This window comes from Heloderma suspectum, chromosome 7, assembly GCF_057233095.1.
Source record: "Heloderma suspectum isolate Gila_16-S chromosome 7, 16-S_ref, whole genome shotgun sequence".
Taxonomy (NCBI): domain Eukaryota; kingdom Metazoa; phylum Chordata; class Lepidosauria; order Squamata; family Helodermatidae; genus Heloderma; species Heloderma suspectum.
Window position 1 is genome coordinate 13,959,850 of NC_139464.1, and position 21,557 is coordinate 13,981,406.

The 21,557-nt window shown below is 47.0% G+C and overlaps 1 protein-coding gene across 1 annotated transcript in view; it reads left to right on the top strand.

The window, feature by feature from the left end:
- The window catches only part of PROSER2 (proline and serine rich 2), a 54,607-nt gene that overhangs the window by 3,747 nt on the left and 29,303 nt on the right, over window positions 1-21,557 (top strand). The window contains exon 2 of the mRNA XM_084809129.1: window positions 21,118-21,354. Coding sequence (XP_084665255.1) covers window positions 21,220-21,354 — 135 coding nt within the window. The 5' untranslated portion in view covers window positions 21,118-21,219. The remainder of the gene's footprint in view (window positions 1-21,117; window positions 21,355-21,557) is intronic.

Consider the following 21,557-nt stretch of genomic DNA (forward strand, 5'->3'; position numbering starts at 1 on the left):
ACTCACAAGCTTACATGAATTCACACCAAGCTTGGGCCTAGTAAAAGGTGCAGTTCTGCCTACTTGCATCTCCTTTGTTTTCTGAGGGTATAACTGCTCTTCATTTATTTTTAGATTTTATGTTTGTTTTTCAGACATTTTGTCTCTCTTAGAGTGTTCACGCATCTCGGCCAGCAAGGGGTTCCTTGATTCAAAAGCAGTGGTTGCAATAATCTGTTGTGGGCTCTCTCCAAACAAGCCCTGATTTGTTTTGTGTTTTTCTCTAGGTTTAATATTTAACTCTGTGAGGTGTCTGGACTGGCACTGTGTCCTGTAAAAGTTTTTGCACAAAGGAAGCTTTGGGGGAGCAAAATCCCCAACAGTCTTGTTGGCTGGAAAACATTATCCTTGCCCACCGGGACTTACCCACCTTTCCTGCATCTCATTTGCTGTGCTTTTCATACCACTGGTTACTCTTACGGACCGACCGCCCTGGCCCTTAGTCCTGTTTATCCTTGGCCCAGCCCCTCTCTTGGAATTTCACAAGTTCCTTCCTTGGAAAAAGGTGCTTAACGCTTGGTGCCCCAGAAAGCTCTAGTGTGGTTGAGTGACATACAAGCAAAGGGTGATGGCTGCAGCTAGACCTGATCTCGGCACACTTCTAAATCTGCATTTGCCAAGGTAATGCAAGATTGCAGGGCCGCTGGGAGGTGGGATGGGAAACATTCGGGGGGGGGGGGACAGAGGCAGCTGCTTTATCCTTCTCATACCTGCCAGTTTTCTCCTGCTAAAATGCCCCCCCCCCCGGCCGCTCTTCTCCCTTTCCCCCCAGTTGGCCTTGACTTGTAGTCTCGGACCCCAGCTGATACAAAACAGGTTAAAAGTGCCCAGGGATGGGAGAGGGCATTTTTAAGGGAAAACAGGCCACAAAGGAAAAAGTACCCTCTCCTGCTGGCTGATTTTCTTCAAGTGTCTCCCCCAGCCATCCTCCAGTCCGTGTTGCAAGGCAATCATGAGCTTTGAAACTCTGCATCTCCATCATAACATGGAGTTCTCCTTTTAGGGTGCTTTCAGGAGGTGTGTGTGTGTGTTTGGGTGTCAGCTGCTGTGACTTTGCGGTCCCCATGGCTGGGGGAGTGGAGGAATGCAGCTGCACAAACCTTTTCTTTAATTCCCCCCTACCTCACCTATCTTTTGTATTATCTTTCTCCTTCTGGCTTTCTTAACGTTATGGCTCTAAACCAGCTGGAGTTGGGGCTGCATAAAGAAACAGATATCTGAGGGCAGCCTACTTTATTTTCCCCTTGTCACCAAATCTTATCTGTGGCCTCCTTAAAATGCTTCTAGCCTCCCCAGAATGTGGCCTGCTTAATTTTCTTTGACTGACCTGGGTTTGTTTAGCTGAATCTTATTTTCTTTGGTGTTTTCCTAATCCGTTTTCTCTGTCCTGTTTCTTCCTTGCTTTGCCCCCCCTCCCCGCCGGCTCTTTATTTTTGAAACATTACTTTAAAAAGTATATACTGCCTTTATGAAAGATTTCACTTCATGTTTATGGTGTTGTACCATTGGAAGGACCATGGATTTTGTGTTTCTGTTGCATAGGCTAAGCTCGTGACCCCTATATGTGTTGGATCACAACTCCCATCATTTCCAGTCAGCATGGCCATGATGGGGAGGTGTAGACCAACATATCTGGAAGACACCAGGTTGGGGAAGGCTGGATGTGAGGGGTGGGGCGGTACCTCTGGCCGTGCTCAAATTGGTTTTTGTATGCATTCAAGACTTGCATCCTATACATATTTGTAGAAGAGGAAAGCCCCACTGAACTCAGTGGGACTTCCAGGTAAGTGAGAGGATTGCATCCTTGGTGAATAGTCATAACTGTCTCCCTCTTCTTCTTCTTCTAGTTTGAATTTTTGCAATTCAAAATTCACTGTGAGCTTTTCAAGTGTTGCTTTTATGGTGGTACTTTTTACTGATGAAATGGAAGCAAAAGTAAGGTGCTGTGTTGATTTAAGACAGACTGTGCTAACCAGAGCTAGGAAACTACCAATTGCTAGGAAATTAGGTTTCCTGCTCTTTTCATTTGAAACTAGAGCTAGTACGTGGGAACTATTTCTCCAGCCTTGCTAATAGGATTACAACATGGCTGAGATGACAAACCGCTTTGGCAAACAGGGCTGCTGGCTTTGGATTTCCTCAAGCCTACTGCCTGAAGAAGATTCCCATGTAGCTCAAAAGTCTGCTATCTTACCAGCATCAATAAAACCTGTTACTTGGATTATTCCCCACCCCCTTTTTTCCTTTTAAGTCCTGTCTGGCTTTCAACTGAGTTTAATAAGTTCTCCTTTTAAAAATAGACACTGCTGTATTTAGTGATCATGGTATTAAAGCCAGCTGTATAAGAAGGTTAAATAGGTTTGTTTGGATAGCTTATCTCATTGAAATGCAGGTGTGTGTTGCTTGCAGCAGCCTTCCCCAGCCTGGTGTCCTCCAGACATGTTGGACTACAGCTCCCATCAGTCTCAGCCAGCATGTATGGGCATGCCCATACAAGGCTTGTTTTGGGATACAACTGCCAGCCTGCAACCCGGAGACTCTTCCTGAATCTTCTAAAAACAGTTGCTGCCCAGTTCAGAGTGCTGCATCAGTGGCTTTTCCTGCCTGGGTCTCTCTTCTCTCCCCCACCCCGAGTCCTTTTATCTTCTACCTCACTTCCCTGCCTGCTGCAGTAAGTAAGGCACCACATAGCAGATGGAGAAGAAAGCAAACTAAAGAACCCAGAGGCCAGAACCCAGGAGGAGAAATGCTTGGCTGCCACATCTCTCAATTCAGTGGCAAATCCTAAAGCCACAAATGGAATCCCCAGGTTCCAACTTGGGAACCCTGATGATGGGTCTGATGTAATTGAGATGCATGTCTGTTCCATGCAGTTCCTATTCAACCAGGCTGTGGTGTACTCTGTGGAGGCTGGTGGCTCTGATTTTGGTGGGGCCATGAAGCCATTCTGCGCCTCAGTCAGAGCTCTAAAGGAGCTATCCAAGCTGCTGAACCTATTTTGAGGCTAGAGTTCAGCACGTTGGACAGCTCCTTTAGAGTTCTGACTGCAACCTAGAATGGATTCACAGCTCCACCGAAATCAGAGCCACCAGCCTCCACTGTGTGGTCACAGGTGGCAACTGTGGGACCTTCCTGGGTAGAATACTTTGCATGCGTGTCTCCGGCTGCGGTCTCCCGTGGTGACACTTTGCACCTTTCGCTGGCCAATCTGGTACGTGGGCAGCTAATGTGCCTGAAAGCCGTTGTCCAAGAGCACTGCAGCATAAGGGCTGACACGGGGTTAAAAAAAACCGCAGTCTGCTTCTTAACACAGCACGGCTAGTAAAGCACAATCTCCGAGTCCCCTTGCTTCATTCAGCCTGTTACAGTGTATTTTACAATCTTACTCAAGTAAGGCCTTCAGTGGAGGTTATGCACTTGGTGCTCCCACCCTCAGGCATGGTGCGGCAGTTATTAGGGATGGGGTCTTTTGAGTGATGGCATCCAGGTTGTGGAATACTCTGCCTAGGCCCTTTGCTATTTGTCTTTCATGCACTATCTGAAAACATTTTAGAAATGGGTGCAGAACCTTAGGTTACAGGGGCCAGATCTGGTCCCCCTGGGGTCTCAATCCAGCCCTCTGGGATTCCCCCAGCCATGCCGCCTTTCCCCAGCCATGCCGCCTGGCTTTTATACAGTTTTTTCCCCCAATCTAAAAGACTGAAATGGCTCTCCTGTGGCTTAGTTACCAGCAGTAAGGACTTTAAGCTAGAATATTTTGATGTTTTGGGCCCTGCCCCCTTTTGCCTTCAGCCCAACCACCACTGGAATGTGGCCCCCCAAAAGCTTCTCTGAAATAGAATGTAGCCCTTGAGCTGAAAGAGGTTCTGCACCCCTTTCTCTAAATGTGTGCTCAGGCTTTTAAAAAGGTAAAGGTGTCCCCAACCAGTCGTGTCCGACTCTAGGGTGCGGTGCTCATCCCCGCTTCTAAGCCGAAGAGCCAGCGCTGTCCGAAGATGCTTCCGTGGTCATGTGGCCGGCATGACTGAACACCGAGGTGCACGGGACGTTGTTACCTTTCCCGCCGAGGCGGTACCTATTTATCTACTTGCAATTTCTTGCTTTCGAACTGCTAGGTTGGCAGAAGCTGGGACTGAAGACGGGAGCTCACTCCGTCACGCAGCACTCGGGTCTCAAACTGCTGTCCTGCCGACCTTCCAGTCTGCAGTTCAGTGCAGTTCAGTAATCACTAAGCCACCGCAGCCCATGCTCAGGCTTTTAGTGGCATTTAAAGCTGGTGGCTTTCAATTCATAAATCTTCTGCTATGAGATGTGCTGATAACTTAACATGTTTGAGTGTTTTATGGGAATGTTTAAAATGGTATTTGTAAGCCAGCTTGAAGGCCAGTATTTGTTTGAAAGGCAGGATATACAATTTATCCCTCCCAACAAGTGTGTGTGTGTGTGTGTGTAGGGGGTCACAGAATCATAGGGTTGGAAGGGGCCTATAAGACTATTGAGTGTAACCCCCTGCTCAATGCAGGAAGCCTGATTCCCAGGCGGTCTCCCATGAGTCCCATCCAAGTACTAACCAGGGCTGACCCTGCTTTCAGTTCTGAGATCAGGCGCATCCAGCCCTTTGCTGGTCTCAAGTTGGTGCTTGAACTTGAAACCTGGCATTGTGTGCTGAATGGGTGCACCAGTGTTCATGTCGGCGTACAAGGGAGTAAATTGCAAATGGAGAATGCTAAGCAGATGATCTTAAACCAGAGGCCTTGCTTTGGTTGGCTAATTGGGCTTTCAAAGAAAAGCAGCCTTCTCCAACCTCCACTGTTGGACTTCAACCTCCACCATCCCCAGCTAGCATGGCCACTGGGATGATGGGAGGTGTAGTCCACGTTGCAGATGGCTGCTTTAAAGCAATTGGAGGCTGCTGCAAACAGAAGGCTATTTAGTTGTAGGTAGGTAGGGCTGTGTGAACTTGATGGAAGTATTTGCTCCTATGAATTTCATAATTCTGTCTGTAAAGGGAGATTAGAGATGCCAACCTAATAAGGCTAAAGTATTTCTGAAACAGTTGCTCTCACGCTCTTAAAAAGAAATAGAGGCAAGGCAGTTGGCCTGAGGTCACGTAGGTTTCCATTGGCTTCTTGGTACTGTTAAGCTGCATTAAGACCAGTGACTTCCTAGAATACCTTTCATCCAAATTCTGTAAAAAGTCCATGCTTGGTCAAATACGGTTTTCCTCTGTAAAAGTTAAATTAGGTAACCTAATAGTTAACATTTGGGAAAGTAGGGTGGACAATGGTATGTTAAGATTTCTTCCTGTACTTAATCCCTGCAACACTTTAATTTTTTAAATTTTAGGGTGAGATACAGTTCAGGCAGCTAACAAGAACATTTTAGTCTACTTCAAGATGAACACAGTTTTACCTTCCTTGGTACATGGTCCTGCCCGAAAATCAGTTTAAATTGAGAATCAAATCAAGTCTTTTGATAGCAGTGAAACCTAAGAACAGGCCAAGAAGAACTAAGTTTAATTAGTTAGAAGTGGAATGGGAGTTAGAAATAAACTGTTGATAAACTGTAAAAGCAATTATGTAGGGGATTTGTTCAGCACAAATGGAGCATGGCTGCCAATGCCAGAAAAACCTAAATGAGGGAAATTGAAGGCATTTCCTGCTTGCTTGCTTGCTTGCTTATTTATTTATTGCATCTATATCCCTCCTTTTTTCCTCTTGCAAGGAACCCAAGGCAGCTTACATTCTCCTCCTCCTCCTCCTCCCCATTTTATCTTCACAACAACAACTCTGTGAGGTAGGTTGGGCTGAGAGTCTGTGAGTGGCCCAAAGTCACCCAGTGAGCTTCCATGGCCCAGTGAGGACTAGAACCCGGATCTCCCGGCTCCCAGTCCAGCACTCTCACCACTACACCACGCTGTCTGCTTACCAGACCATAGAGCTAAACAAACTTAACATGTTATCTGAAATGGCAAAGGTGCCTGGAGTGTGTGATTAGATTTTCCTAGTGTCTAACAAGCTCAGTTCTCAAAGTTTGCCTTAATTGCTAATGTTTACGAAACTTCAGAGAGAATACAGAGCCGAGCCGAAGAAACGCTAAGATCAAACTTCACATTTTAATTCGGGGATGCAAAACCTCTTTCAACCCAAAGGACAAATTCCATTTCAGAGGAGCTCTTGGGTAGGGATGTACAGATTTTGTTAAACCCGTTCCATTGGTGTTTTGTGGATTGTCAAGCATCTTTCATTCTGTCATCCACTCTTCGACGGAACTGGGAGCGGGGGAGGGTTAGGGATGTATGAGAATTTCGGTCCTGTTTGCAAATCATGCAAATATGTCCTGTTCCTACCCCAAATACTAGTGGGAACACAAGTCTCAGAAAATTTTTATGATTTCTTGAACTTGTATTTGCATTTGATAGTGCGCATTTGTGCAAATCCCCCCCAAAGTAAAAACCCAGTCTGCAAGTCTGCGGAATCCATGTGACTTTGAAAAAGGGGGTGGTGCCTTCTGGGAATCCCAGGATGGCAGGATTGGGAAGCCCAGAGGTCTGGGTTTGACCCAGGCCTGAGGTTCTACATGCCGGTTCAAATGGGGAGGGGGGAACCAGAATTAGCCTTAAAATTGTTTGCCATTTTTAAGTGGATGGCATTGCCCGAGGTCTTACCTGGCAAAGGACACTAGGTTGGGTTAACTCTATTGTTTAACCCATAAACAACCCAGAACTGCCCAGAGAGCTTTGGCCATGGGGCAGTATAGAAATATAATAAATTAAATGAATCAACCCAGGAACGGGTTGTTTGTTTGACTTGCGCACTGCACTTATCCCCACAGTTCCTGGGTTAAAGAACCCAGGAATTGCCACTGTGACGTGTGAAACAGGTCTGTGTTCTGTAAGCCAAAGCAATGACATAAGCTATCTTCTTGGATCAATCAAGGGTCCGTCTAGTCCAGCACTCTGCTTGTTCCTAGCAATGACCACACAGGACATAAAGCTCTCAAGGAATGAAGGCAGGCGGGTTTCCTCTGTTTATCCCTAGCACTTGCACATATAGTGGTTCTGAACATGAAGGTTTAGACCTCCCAATTTTGTGCCAACTGGACTGGCTGTCGGTATGTTTCCAGCCCCAATTCAAAGTGCTCATCTTAACCTTTACAGCAGGGGTGGGTAACTTCAGAGGGTCTGGGGGACAAATTTCCACCCTGGAACCCACTGTAGCCCATAGCCCCTCATAGCTGCTGAAATCGGACACAGTATGGCAGTGGCAAAAAGCTGCATTTTTGTGCCTTGTTTTAATGCATAATTGTGCTCCTGGAAGCCCTGGGGAATGCAAATTTGCACTAAAACAAGGTGTGTGCACCCCATGCACCTTGTTTTAAAGTGAAAATGCAGCTTTTGTTTTGCTTCCAGGCTACTGAAATTTGCTGGCAATTCAACGGCGACAGCCGCTTGGGGGTGGCGGAGGCTGCAAAGAAGGCCAGGGGCTGCATGAGGTCCACAGGTTACATTTTGCCCACTCTTGCTTTAAAGCCTTAAACAGCTTGGGACCAGGCTATTTAAACAGGTTGTTGGCATGCACAAGAGACTGAGCCTTTTTGGCAGTGGCCCCAGCACTGTGGAACTCCCTGCCTGTTGCCGAATACCTAGCCCCCTCTGTGCAGCCATTTGGGTGAGCAGTAAAGGCTTTTGTTTTAAAACTGCCTTGCACCGAATTCATAATAATTGGCTTGTGTAGTCAAAGCGGCTGTGCAACGTACTCTGTATACTTGCTACTGTGGTGGTTACGTCTTCTGTCTGACTGTGCTCATGTCTGTACATTGCTTTGTGAGGGTATAGCCCTGAAAAGCGGCTTTAAAAAGTACTTAAGGTGTCATTAATAGCCATGGCTGTTAGACATAGTCTAGTAGTTCCTTAAAACCTCCCTCTAATGGCCATTGTCATACCTTGCAGCAGCAAATTCTAAAAGTTAGTTCTGTATTGTGTGTTTGAAGTGCTCTCATTCTGGCTGTCTTGAACCTTCTGGCACTCAACTTCAAAAATTAGGTGGATTTTGAAAGGCACAGTCTCTCTCCTACAGAAACTCAGCGGGCATAGATTTTTCAGGCAGGTTTGCCCTACGCCACTGATGCTGTGTTCAGCTGGCAAAAAGAAGCCAGTATGCATGTTAGGCCATCCGCCTTCCCCATCCTGGTGCCATTCTGTCTGGGGAAGATGGGAGTGGTGCTCTCAACACATCTTGCAGGCGCCAAGTCGGGGAAGGCTTCATCTTTCTCTAGGAGAGCCTCCCCCATCGCAGAAGCCTGTCTTCCCTACCTGGTGCCTTCCAGATGTTTCAGACTACAAATCCCAGCATTCCCATCCATTGGCCATGCTGGCTGGGACAAAGGGGAGTGGGAGTCCAAAACATCTGGAGGGCACCAAGTTGGGAAAGGCTGCCATATGCCTTTCTCAGAGTTATTTTTTCCTACTCTTTAATGCAAAGGTGAAGGAGTTAAGCCTGGTTCATGAAATTATCTCTGTGATGGAGACACCCCACCTTAAAATTAGTATTGAGGAGAGCCGTGGAGGCTGGTAGCTCCGATGTCAGTGTTGCGGTGAATCCACTCCGGGTTTCAATCAGAACTCTAAAGGCGCTATCCCAGGTGGGATAGCGCCTTTAGAGTTTCAACTGAAACCCTGAGCAGATTCACCGGTCCACTGACTTGGGAGCCACCAGCCTCCACTGGAGGGGATCATGTGACTAATAAGCAAGATGAACAAATGAGGTGCTATATTGCAGCGTCCTTATTATGATCCACCACAAATCGTTATCCTGTGAATGACTCAAGGAGAGATGGCTAGTTTGTCTCACACCAAAGGTTATATTACCAACCTCTTTGGAGCCTGCTGGCTTGAATGAATTTCTGGTTTAACTGTAATTAACATGCTCTGCATATCACTGGTGTGGATGGTGGATGATGTCTTGTGACTTTGTGCATGGGGGGGGTGTTAAAAAAAGAGTTAGAATAATCCTAAACGTGCAAGTTAATTGCCCGGTTCTTACGACGCTGAATAATGGACTCAAGTTACAGGAAGCCAGATTCCGGCTGAACCTCAAGAAAAACTTCCTGGCTTTTAGAGCATTACAACAATGGAACCCATTACGCAGGGAGGTGGTGGGCTCTCCCACACTGGAGGCATTCAAGATGAGGCTGGACAGCCATCTGTCAGGGATGCTCTGACTTGGATTCCTGCATTGAGCAGGGGGTTTGACTCGATGGTCTTATAGGCCCCTTCCAACCCTAAAAAGGTAAAGGTAAAGGTGTCCCCAACCAGTCGTGTCCGACTCTAGGGTGCGGTGCTCATCCCCGTTTCTAAGCCGAAGAGCCAGCGCTGTCCGAAGACACTTCCGTGGTCATGTGGCCGGCATGACTGAACACCGAGGCGCACGGAACGCTGTTACCTTTCCCGCCGAGGCGGTACCTATTTATCTACTTGCAATTTCTTGCTTTCGAACTGCTAGGTTGGCAGAAGCTGGGACTGAAGATGGGAGCTCACTCCGTCACGCAGCACTCGGGTCTTGAACTGCTGACCTGCCGACCTTCCAGTCTGCAGTTCAGCATCTTAACCACTACTGTTCTATAATTCTATGATTCTATGAATTGTGGGTTATTATAAATGAGCCCGAACCCCCACTGCAAGCGAGAGCGGCTCAGCAACATACTTCCATCCGTGGTTTGCTGCATCTTATGTGCAACCGAGGAACTCTGGTTTGTTTCTTCCCCCACAAGCCAGAGAAACAACCCAACAACAAACTGGCTTTTAGGCTCACCTTTTGTGTTCCTCAAGGGGTTGTACATGGGGTTATCCCACTTATCTTCACAACACAGGGAGCCATGTTGACTGTAAGAAAATTTTCAAAATCCATCTTAGTGTAATATGGTGGTGGGCAACTTTTTTGGGCCACGGGCACATTTGGCAATTTGACAACGTGTCCTGGGCACCACCACAAACGTAGCTGCCATGGAGGTATGGCAAAGAAGTACAGGACAGAGGTGGAGTCTGAGCCCCAATACACTAAACAACTCCCTTGGACCCAGTTTTCAGCATCAACAGAACCCTATTTTGCAGCAATCCCAGCTGCAGGTTAAAAAAAAGTGTTAAAAAGTTTTTAAAGTGGGATCACCATGGTGGGTACCAAGAAGGTACCCCAGATATTATAATAGAATTCTCCATATCCTTGCCACAGTACTCTTTGGGAGAAGCCTCCGCAGCTGAACCAGAGTAAAACTGGTGTTAATGTAGATAGGCCCTGAGAATCGGAGCTGGTCACTTCCAAAGACAAAATGGCATCCCTACATCTTGTTCCAAGTAATGGAACATTCTAAAACATTAACTCTTGCTGACAAATACCATGTTTACTGTAACTCTTATACAGTCCTGCCTGTGTAATTTAGATTTTTTGTTAAGTTGTCTTTAAATAGAATTGGTTTCACTGAAGCTAATGTGGTTTATCATAAATATTTGGATATATTCCAATTATGAAGAATCAATCTCCTAGCTATTAAAGCTAGATTTTAAATGCAAAGGGTTTTTAATGTTGTCAAATCATGTTTTCATTGCATGCTGCTATGCTTAACTGACCTCCTTCTGTTATTTTGCTTCCAGTGTCATTTTTTAGATCATCTTAAATTAGAGTAATTGGCTGACTCTAAATCTTAGCTTCCTGGAAGGAAACAAGCAGTCTCATGATAATTTAAGAAGTTTCTCTTGAAAGATCGCATCTTGGCCAGATTAAAATGTCATTTTAACTTCATCTGTCCTTTTTTATCCCCCCCCCCGGCCAAAGCCCTTTAGCTTCCTTAGATTGTGAGCCTTTTAGGAGATGAATAATGTTCAGAAAAACTGCTGAGCCCATGAGATAGAGTGGGATATAAAATAAGTTAAAAATTAAAATGGTCATGGGAAATACTAGCCATAGGTTTGGACCCAGGTTTGGGCATATTCAAAGTAGACCCATTGAAGTCATTTGGGGTTAAGTTAGTTATGACTAAGTCAAGTCTTGTTGATTTTGATGGGTCCACTCCCAAGTATAACTAAATCTGGTTCCAATCCATAGACTAGAGCAGGGGTGGTAATCCTCAGGCCTGCATGCCAAATCTGGCCCACCTGAGTTCCCGAACCACCATACCCCCTTTCTCCGGGCTGTCAATGTTTGGTGGCTTCCCAGCTTTTGCACAGTCTCCTTCCCATTCCCATTGTAAGAGGTAGAAATACTTCATCTAAAGCTTAATTACTGGCTGTAAGAGCTTTAAGCTAAAATGCTGGTATCTTTGGCCCCACCCCTTTTCTTCTGGCCCCGCCCACCACTGCAGTGCAGCCCCGAGAGCTTCTCTGGAATGGAATTTGGCCCTCAGGTGGGAAGACGTTCAACACAACTACTGAATCCTCATGGTTCAATCATGTTGCAAAGTTGCAGTGCATCATGGGATTTGTGTAGACTAGAAGTTCAAAATGTAACTAGCTCTTGGCCCCAAAGGGGACCAAGTGTTACAGGAGAGGAGACAGTGTCATGCCAGTGGGTTAAAAGGGGGTGCAGAACCTGAGGCCTAGGGACCAAATTCATCATTCCAGGGTTCCCTGGGTGGCCAAACCCCCCTTCCCTATCCCCAATGCCTTTCTCCCAACCAATCATTTCCTGGCTTTCATTCAGTATTTTCTAGTGCTGTGCTGAAAATTTCTCCCACATTTTTTTGACCATTCTCATTCAATTTGAGAGAAGAGAAATTGCTTTGGGAAAGAAATTCAAAGGAGGAGAAATTTCGGAGAAATTCTCATGGGTTGGGTTTGGGGTTCTTGGACTTACCTTACTTATGAGGTGGCTGAGGGGTGTGCATGAGTGTCTGGTCCGTCCTTGTACAATAATCTCTGTGGCAGCGTGTAGCGTCCTTGGCTTCCTGCACTTCAGTTAAAGCCATCATGAGGCAGACGTCATGAGGCAATTCCTCCCATGGGGCTTTTTCAGTTCAGGAAGTGCAGGTGGCCCGGGAGGCTGCAGTGCCGTGGAAAGATGTGTAATAGAGACAACACACACAGCACCCTCAGCCACCTCACAGTGATTAGGTAAGCTCAAAAACAAAACAGAACAATAAATAAAAATTCTGCCTGGAAGCCTCAATACAGTTGATGCTGTTGCCACCTACAGAAACAGTGCAGTAAACCAAAAACCCTGAGGAAAAAGGGTTTCCCCTGGGCTACAACCCCTGCCAGTAGTGAGCCCTATCTGTGAGAAACAGTTGGAGAATTTCTCCTCCCCTGGGAGAAGTTTGGTGAAATTGTCCCCCCAATTTCTCTGCCCACAAATAGACTGGAGAATTTTGAGAGGCCATTTGTGCACAGCAATAGTATTTCCTCCCCATTCTAAAAGGCTGAAATGCCTCTCCTAAGGTTTGTTACTGGCTGTGAGAGCTTTAAGTTACGATATAGAGTAGTTTTGCCTTCTTTTGCCTTCTTTCCCCCCTCCGCAGCCACTGGAATGCAGCTCCTGAGAGCTCCTCTGAAATAGTATCCATCCCTCAGGCTCAGAGAGGTTCAACGCCCCTGTAATAGACAAATCCCCACGCACGCCACTTGCTGTGGGCAAGTAGTCACAAAACACAGTGGTTGCTCTGACGTGGGCCGATGTTCAGGACAGACAGAAGAAGTGGTTTTTCATGCAGCGCATAGTTAAACTACAGAATTCGCTGGCCGCCAACATCTTCCAAAGGGGATTTTAAAAAATTCATGGGGGTTGAGGGTATCGGAGGTTACTGTGGCTGTGTACTACCTCTAGAGTCTGAGGCGGCATGCCTGTCAATATTAGTGGGCGGGGAACATGGGCGGGAGGGTGCTGTTGCCCTCATGTTCTGCTTCTGGTCTCCCCTTCTGTTGGCCACTGTAGGAAATGGGATACTAGTCTAGGTAGGCATTTCATAGAATCATAGAAGAGTAGGGTTGGAAGGGGCCTATAAGACCATCGAGTCCAACCCTCTGCTCCATGCAGGAATGGTCTGATCCAGCGAAGCTCTTCTTACAGCAGAGGCTGGTGGCTTCGATGTCAGTGAATCTGCTCCGGGCTTCAGTCAGAACCATTCAGAACTCTAAAGGAGCTATCCAAGGTGCTTCGCCAGTTCTGACTGGTTCCGACTAAAACCTGGAGTGGACTCACCACCACACTGACAGCGGAGCCATCAGCCTGCACTGTCTTCTTACATTCACTTGGCAGGTGGGGGATGTCTTAACCATGGATGCGCCAGCTGGCTTCCAAACCCTGCGCATGTAGTCGTGAAGCTGGAAGTACTTGCCTGTTCCCCCATCTGCTACTGGCAGTGAGAGCTTTAAGCTCAAATAGGCTGGTGCATTTGCTCTTCTGGCCCCACCCCTTTTTTGCCTTTGGTTCCACCCACCACTGAAATGCAGCCTTGAGAGCTTCTCCAAAATCACATTTTTCCCTTGACCTGAAAGAGGTTCAACACCCTTGGACTAGAGGTCAGGCTGAGTGTTGCCATTTTAACTGCTACTACTAGTCCTGATGGCTATGTGCTACCTCCAGTACCAGAGGCAGTGAGCCTGTGTACACCAGTTGCTGGAGAACATGGTTGGGAGGGTGCTGTTGCACTCATGTCCTACTTGTGGGTTCCCGGTCAACAACTGGTTGGCCACTGTGTGAACAGAATGGAGGACTAGATGGACCCTTGGTCTGATCCAGCAGGGCTCGTCTTATGTTCACAACGCCCCCTTCCTCTCCAGTTATATTCCCCGGGAATATAAAGATGCTACTGACATATTGGCTATGTATATTCAATACAAGTCATAGGGCCAACTCCCGCTGGGAGCTGAGGGCCAAATTCCATGTGGTACACAAGAGGATCCATGATTAAATGTTTGCAAATTTGTTGTCTTTTCCTAAAAGGAACTCTGTGTGATTTTGGGGGGGGGGGTGATTTGGATTGGGTCCATGGGAAGGGGGGGGTCAGTATTTTCTCCTCTGTGCCAATTCCATGCTGCAAATCCCTCCCCTTCCTTAGCTTTTGGCTGCAGAGGAGAAAAGATAGGCACTCATCTTATGCATGTTGTATTTTCCCCTCTACGGCTAATAGCAGCTGGGGATAGGGAGAGCAACTTGTATTGTGGATTTGGGGAAGAGGTTTAAAACCCCTCCCCACCACGCCATGTCTCTTTCCCCCACCCCAACCCATCCAAACTGACACCCCTGTAGCTGCTTTTAGCACAAGAAAAGGGCTGATTGCAAATCTCCAGCATCATATCCAGTTTGGCCTTTAGACACACTTTGGGCATCTCTACACCAGCCTAAACTCCTGTGTTTAAAACGGGGCTTTCTGCTTCTGTTTTAAATGCAGGATCACAAAACTCTCTTTTTCACCTGCTTCCTTTTCCCCCTTTGCTTTCCCCCTCCTCCTCCCCGTATCTGAGTCTTCCATTATCTTTCATTGATCTTACTCCTCTTCGTGCCTCTTTTCCTCTTTTCACGGAGGAAACTGAAGCGGAACACAGGAGGAAACTGAAGTGGAACACAGCAGGGTAATTTGATAGCTCATTATCTGCGATCTATTTAAAAATGGAACAAAGGGCATTTAGTGCAGGAGATGCCCTTGGAGGGTCACCGCATCATGTAAAGAAACTTCCATGAAGGAGCTATCTCAATCTCAGGATAAAAGCTTTGTGTAAAGAAAGCCTTATAAAAATGGGTGTGCTTTGATGCTCTGCCAAATTCCTTGCAGTTTGAATTTTGGCACAGAAGGGGGGTTTCAGGGAGGGGCCCAATAAGCTTCCTGATAGCCCCCTGCTCATCCCATTTTTCTTGTGTCAGTTTGCTGCTGTTTCTGTGCTGAGACTGGTAGATTAATTGCTTTTTTGTTTTGTAAATCTGGGTACGTGGTGACCCTTCATTGCTTCTAGGGGCCAAACTAGATATTGAGCGTGTTTGCATTTATTGTTCATATATTTTTTAAAAATGTGGCTCATATCAGCTGGAGGAACTGATAATAATGGGATCAGACCAGGCATTTGGGGGCTAGGGGTGGGTGGGGATTTAAACCTTTCCTATTCTTTAATCATCTCTGCTAACTGACTGTGTCTACCTACAGAGAAAATGTAGGGGAAACCATTGCTCAATGTTAAAGCACATGATTTGCATGCAGACCGTCCCAAGTACAACATGTCCTGGGCATCTCCAGATAAAAAGCAGTCTTGGGTAATAGACACGGGGAAAAATCTGTACCCAAGAGTCAAGACCATGGAGGCACAGCTGCCAATAAGAACTGTTAATACTGGACAGATCTGTGTGGTCTGTCCAGGTATAAGGCAGCTTCCTATGTTCCAGGAAATCTCTGTGATAATCTCATTGAGCAAGTTGCAGTCTCTGGCCTCAGTTCGCCTTCTCTGGATTGGGAATAATACTGACCTAGTTTGAAGGGTGGGGATGGATGTGGAAAGGGATTTATCAGGGCAACTTCAAACTGCCATATGTGGACCTCCCTGTCATCTTCCCCTTTATCAGTGTTCCGCTGCCAAGTGAAGACTTATTTTTTTCTAAATAAGCATTCGGCTCGGCTGTTGCTTAATTTTATTTCTTAGTTAGTTTGGAGCTCTTTGTGTTTTTGGTTTTGCTGCTGCTCTTAGCTTGTTGTAAATGAGTTTTAATAACTGGGTATTGTTTTTTATGCTGTTTATATGTTTGTAAGCCACTTTGGGCAAGTCCTCCTTTGGAGCAGAAAGCGGGGTATGCATTTTTAAAATCATCTTCTTCTTCTTCTTCTTCTTCTTCTTCTTCAATAATAATAATAATAATAATAATAATAATGTGAAGATCATGACTCATTTTAAAGTGCTGCTTGGCGGTAGGCCCTATAGCAGAGGTGTAGACCCTCCAGCCCACAGGCTTAATCCATATTGCCAGGCTTCCCAATCCAGCCTGCAGTGTCTTGGGTTCCGTCCAAGAGGCAGGGCCTGGCTTCCAAGCCCTGCCTCATGGAGGGAATCCCCACCGTTATCTCCACTCTGAGTTTGGAGATAACAGTGGGGATTCCCCTGCATGTTGCTCTCCCTCCTTTTGGCCTTCAGATCAGAGATAATGTGGGGATTTGGGTGGAGGGGGACTGCCAGCACTGGCAGAGACCCTTCCTCCGAGCTGCACAGAGAAAGGCTAAAATGATGTCTGTAGGCATGGACATGACTTCTGATCTTCCAACCTGTAGAAGACCTGGTGGGGAGCCATCCAGCCCCCCCCCCCCCGTTCCTATACCCCTGCTCTATAGCATTGGTATGTATATGTTAGACCAGCGTTCCACAAACACGTGCCTTCCAGACATGTTGGAAGACAACTTGATGAGTCTCAGGTAGGGATGTATGGGAATTGAGTTTTTGCTGACAAACTATGTGAGCATGCCCCGTTCGAACCCACGAATACAAGCACATGTCAGCTGAAAATATCTGCAAATTGTTGAACACACGCTCGTCTCATTCCTGATTCACAATTCCATTTGCGCAAATTTCCTAATTTGCACAAGTTTCTTCAGTAGACTGAATCAGCCTACTGAATCCTCCGCTTTAGTCGCTTTAGTCTGTGGAGGAAATTTGCACAAATTTGGGGAGATCTGTGCAAATCCCTCATTCATTCGCTGCTCAATTTGCACAAGTTTCCCAGTTGTGCAAAGCAAGCAGGAATCAGGCATGAGACAAATGGCATGATGGTGTTTGGAGAATCCTGCCAGTCTCGAACAGCCCTCGTTCGCCCAGCCCTAGTCCCAGCTGATGCAGTGAAGGCTGGTGGCTGCGATGTCAATGGGGTGGTGAATCTGCTCCAGATTTCAGTCAGAAACTTTGCAAAGCACCGTGGATAGCTCCTTCAGAGTTCTGACTGAAACTCGGAGTGGATTCACTGCCCCACTGACATTGGAGCCACCGGCCTCCCCTGAGCTGATGTGGTTGTTGTTGTAAGCCAGTACACCTGGGGAAGATTGAGTCAGAGGGGCCTCCATTCTGTCCCTGAAAATGTCACCGCTTACATGAACAAAGATGTCTTAACAACTGGGAGAGAACTCTGCAAGAGAACCAAGACCTGTTGCTTGGCTGGTTCTCCATCAGCATGGGATGACAGTGTGGCCTAGTTATTCCTCTGAAAATTGAACAGCAGGGGACCCCGTTGTCCGGCAATCAGCCCCTTCCTGGCTGTGTATGCAGAGACCTCTAATACCTCCATAATAGCAGCGTGGCTACCCACTGCTTAAGCCCTGTTGTGAATAACTTTAATTTTTAATATGATTGAAGGTTGAGAGGAGAGTTTCCTGCAAACCTGCTGTTCCATCTCAGAGGGTTGCTCTTCTAATATGAACCATGGCTGGTTACCTAGGCAATTCTACTGGCATCCCATCGAGAGAAAGACATTGCAGAAAAGTTGCTTTCCCTTATGAGAGTTCCCTACGCCTGTTCTTAGGAGTCAAGCATTGGGGAGCATCTGGGAAATAGGTGGAGTTTCACACTGTTGTGATTTGGGAACGGTGGGACTTAAGTCTGAGATCCCATGGGAAGGGAGCTTGCTTGGTAGGGCCGTGAGAGAGATATTCTGGCCCATCTGGTGGAAAGATGGATGAACCAGCTACTTAAGGCCTTGAAGAGGCAACTCCTGGTATTACTGAAGGTAATAGAAGGGGCATAGCTCACTGATAGACCACATTCTTCGCATGCGGAAGGTCCCAGGTTTAATTTATTTTTAATTATTTATTTGTTACATTTATATCCTGCTTTTTTTCCTCTTGCAAGGAACCCAGGCAGCTTCCCTGGCCCTCCTCTTCTCCATTTTATCTTCGCAACAAGCCCATAACGTGGTTTACCAGTGACTGTCCCCAGGTCACCCCGTGAGCTTCATGGCCGAGTGGGGACTTGAACCTGGGTCTCTCCAGTCCTAGTCCAACACTCTGACCACTACACCACACTGGCATCTCCACATAGGGCTGGGAAAGGCCCCCATCGGAAATTCTGGAGAGCCACTGCCAGTCAGTGTAGACCTGGGGTCTTATGGGCACCAGTGAACCCACGGACTCCTCTCTAGGTGCCCAACATTTATTTCTTACATTTTTACATTATTATTTTTTAATCAGGAGGCTGGCATGCTGCAAAACAAAGCCCAGCCCTGCAGCACCATTTGCACTTGGGTTCAAAAGAGGGATTTTGTGTTTTGGAGCTCAGACTCCACCTCTGCTTTGTAATTAGGTTCTTGAGCAAGTTACTTTTCTTTTAGTCTCACCAGTTTGCTTTCTGGGAAAGGAGTATTTTGTGACTGGCCATGCCCACCATGACGGTTGTCTTCTAATGGGCAAGCCCCCCACCATGGTAGCCATTTTGTGAGAGTGCCTGTGACACTCTATCAAAATTCCCAGTGTGCCCACTGACCCAAATAGTTTGGGAACCCCTGGGCTAGACAATTCTTAGCTAGATGGCCCAGAGGTCTGACTTGGTCTAAAGCAGCTCCCTAACTTGGTGCCCTCCAGATATTTTAGACTCAACTCCCATCACCCCTGAGCACTGGCAATGCTGGCTGGGTCTGTTGGGACTTCTAGTCCAAAACATCTGGAGAGTACCAGGTTGGGGAAAGCTGAAATACTCCAGTGGTGAAAGCAGAATACCTGTGTAAGGTAGTTCCCACCCATCCTCCGCCACCAGGACTTCTGGGTGTTGTGGGTAAGGCATCTCTAAACTCCATTGTTCAGGGATCATGGGAGTTGTTGTCCCATGATATCTGGAGGGTCACAGATTCCCCACTCCTGGAGTAGGGTGTTTTCACATTCCGGCGGCCCTATGCCTGCTAAATCAAAGGTGGGATAAACTCCTGTCCATGCTAATAAAGGAAAGCTGTTGTATGCTTGCAGTATATTCTGCCCTTGGGGATCAATCCTGTGTTACAGCTTTCCCCAACCTGGTACTTTCCAGATGCATCAGACTACAGCATCCATCATCCTTGTGACCCGCCCAGAGAGCTTCAGCTATGGGGCAGCATAGTAATATAATAAAAGAAATGAATGAAATTAAATTCTTGGTAAGCCACATGGGCTGGGGATTATGGGCACTGTAGTCCAATACATCTGGAGGGCAGCAGGCTGAGGAAGGCTGCTGTATTAGATCCCCTTCCCAGGTAAAATGGAGACCTTTTGAAACAAGGTACTAGGGAAACCCTCTTAAGTGGCAGAGAAAGCACATTTCTTTGCGAACAGGAAGCTCTTAGCTGCTGCGTTACACCACACATGGAAGAGTGTGCAACTCCTTCCTTCAAATCACACGTTGGCCATGAACAGGGCTGGCGTCAAGGGTGGGCGTGGTAGGGCACCTGCTGAGAGCCCACATCCCAGCAGGGGCCCACCGACAATTCCCCTCTGGACTTGCTCCTCCTGTTCCCCATTGCAACCTGCTTGTTCACCCGCCTCTGGCCCAGGCAATGGCAGTGGAGAGGAGCAGGAGATGCCACACTGCCTAGCTGCTTACTGGCCCTCTGCCTGCCAAGCAAGCAAGTGGTAGCAATGCTGAGAAAGAGGATGAGGAGCAAACACAGCGGTGGCAATGGTGGTGAGAAGATGGACTTACTGAGGGAGGGAGCCCTTGAGGGTGTCCTGCCTCAGGGTCTTCCAAAACCTGGACCTGGCACGGAGTCCAACATACCTGGAGGGCACCTGGTTGGGGAAGGCTGTCCTAGAGTATCGTGGTCCCAGCTTCCCTCCCAGGGCCCTCCAAAACCTGGAGCTGGCACTGGTCATGAATTCACAAGGTGCAAGATGGGACAAACTGTTCGATCTTAGCCTCCCTTCAGCAATAAGGCCTGTATTGTATGAATTACTGAGATAATATATGTGATGTACTTCAAACATGCAAGAAGCAATATAGAAATGCAGCAATAAATCTTTTGTATTAATATTATTATCTGTCCCTTTCTTACAGCAGCTGGACATTGTGGCTGCTCAGATGTGAAAAAGTCTTAAGGGCGCAATCCTATGGCTGCTAGTCAGTGGCTAGACAGCCATAGGTCGGTTCCCGCAGAAGTGACTCCCACCCCTTCCCACGCCACCTCGTAGGCAGTGCAGATCAGCCCTGCGCTTGGAGGCAGTCCTGGGGACGGACTGGGGTAGGGTGGTCAGAAATGCTGGTATGACACATCCTATGTGTCATCCGGCCGCTGCTTTCCATACTCCGAGGTCCTGCGGCTAGACAGGTGAAATCGGCTGTCTAGCTGCAAAAGCAGGGTGGGGGGGAGCAAAGAGGAGATCTGTTCCTCACCACTCCTCCTGCCCTGCACTGGATAGGCGGTCACCCCTGAGGTCGGGGGCAACTGTTGATCTAAATAGGATTGCTCGCTGCATGAAGTAATAGGTTGATATGAGTGCACATTATATGTGGGGCATGCCTGTGAGTGGAGTGGGATGGAAAAAGAGCCATAGTGGTAGGAAGTATAATCTGTGTTGGCACATTTATTAGTTTTATACTGTTTAATTTATTGTGCGTTTATTTGCAGTATTCTTATTGTAAAACTCCTAGAGAAATTTGTTGTATGAGATGTTTAATAAATTTAATAAATAAAATAAATAATAAAACCTCCTATTTCAGGGGTACAGAACTTCCAGCCTGGTGGCCAAATCCAGCCCTCATGGGTCCAAAACCAGGGGTCCCCCCCTTTCCCCCAGCCAAGTGTTTGGTGGTTTCCTGGCTTTTGCAGTTTCTGACCCATTCTGAAAGGTTGAAATGTTTCTCCTATAGGTTAGTTACTGGTTGCAAGAGTTTTAAGCTAAAATATGCTGATATTTTTGGTATTTTGGTCTTACCTCTGAAGACTTTCCCTTGCCACTGGAATGTGGATCCCAAGAGCTTCTCCAAAATGGAATTCTGCCCTCTGGCCGAAAGCAGTTCAGTATCCCTGGGTCTGTTAAACAGCCTCCTCGTAGACTCAGAGTAACCTGCTAAACTTTTCATGATGTCGTTTCAGGGCTGTAAATGTCTGCAGTTCTGCTTTCAATCCGATAACCTTTTTCTCCTCCCCTCTTCTCAATCCTGTACAGAATGCATGAGAGATTTTCTGTGTGAGCCATCGAAAGCGCTTCATACCCTGTGACAAAAAGACTCCCTTTTGGAAGACGTGCACACTTTTTTGGGGCGGTGGGATGCCGAGGAACATGATGTCAGACTTCTCAGGAATGGTGTGTGAAATTCCTCCAGAGGTTAAATTTGGTAGCTTTGAAAAACCTCATCGCCTGGAGAGTGAGAAAAGTCACCCGAGGCGAAGAAGTTCGACCTTGGTAAGTGTCTGGAGATACAAGCTTCTTTAGCTTTATATCTGGTGAGTGGGGTTGATGGATTTCTTGGCAGTCATTGGACACAATATAGAGTCTTCCTTGGTAAACTGTCATGCTGGTGGACTATTTTGAGAAGGTCAAGCTCTCCCCCCACCCCAATAACTTGCTGCCAAGTATCTCTGCTGTAGCCATGCAGCCCTCCATAC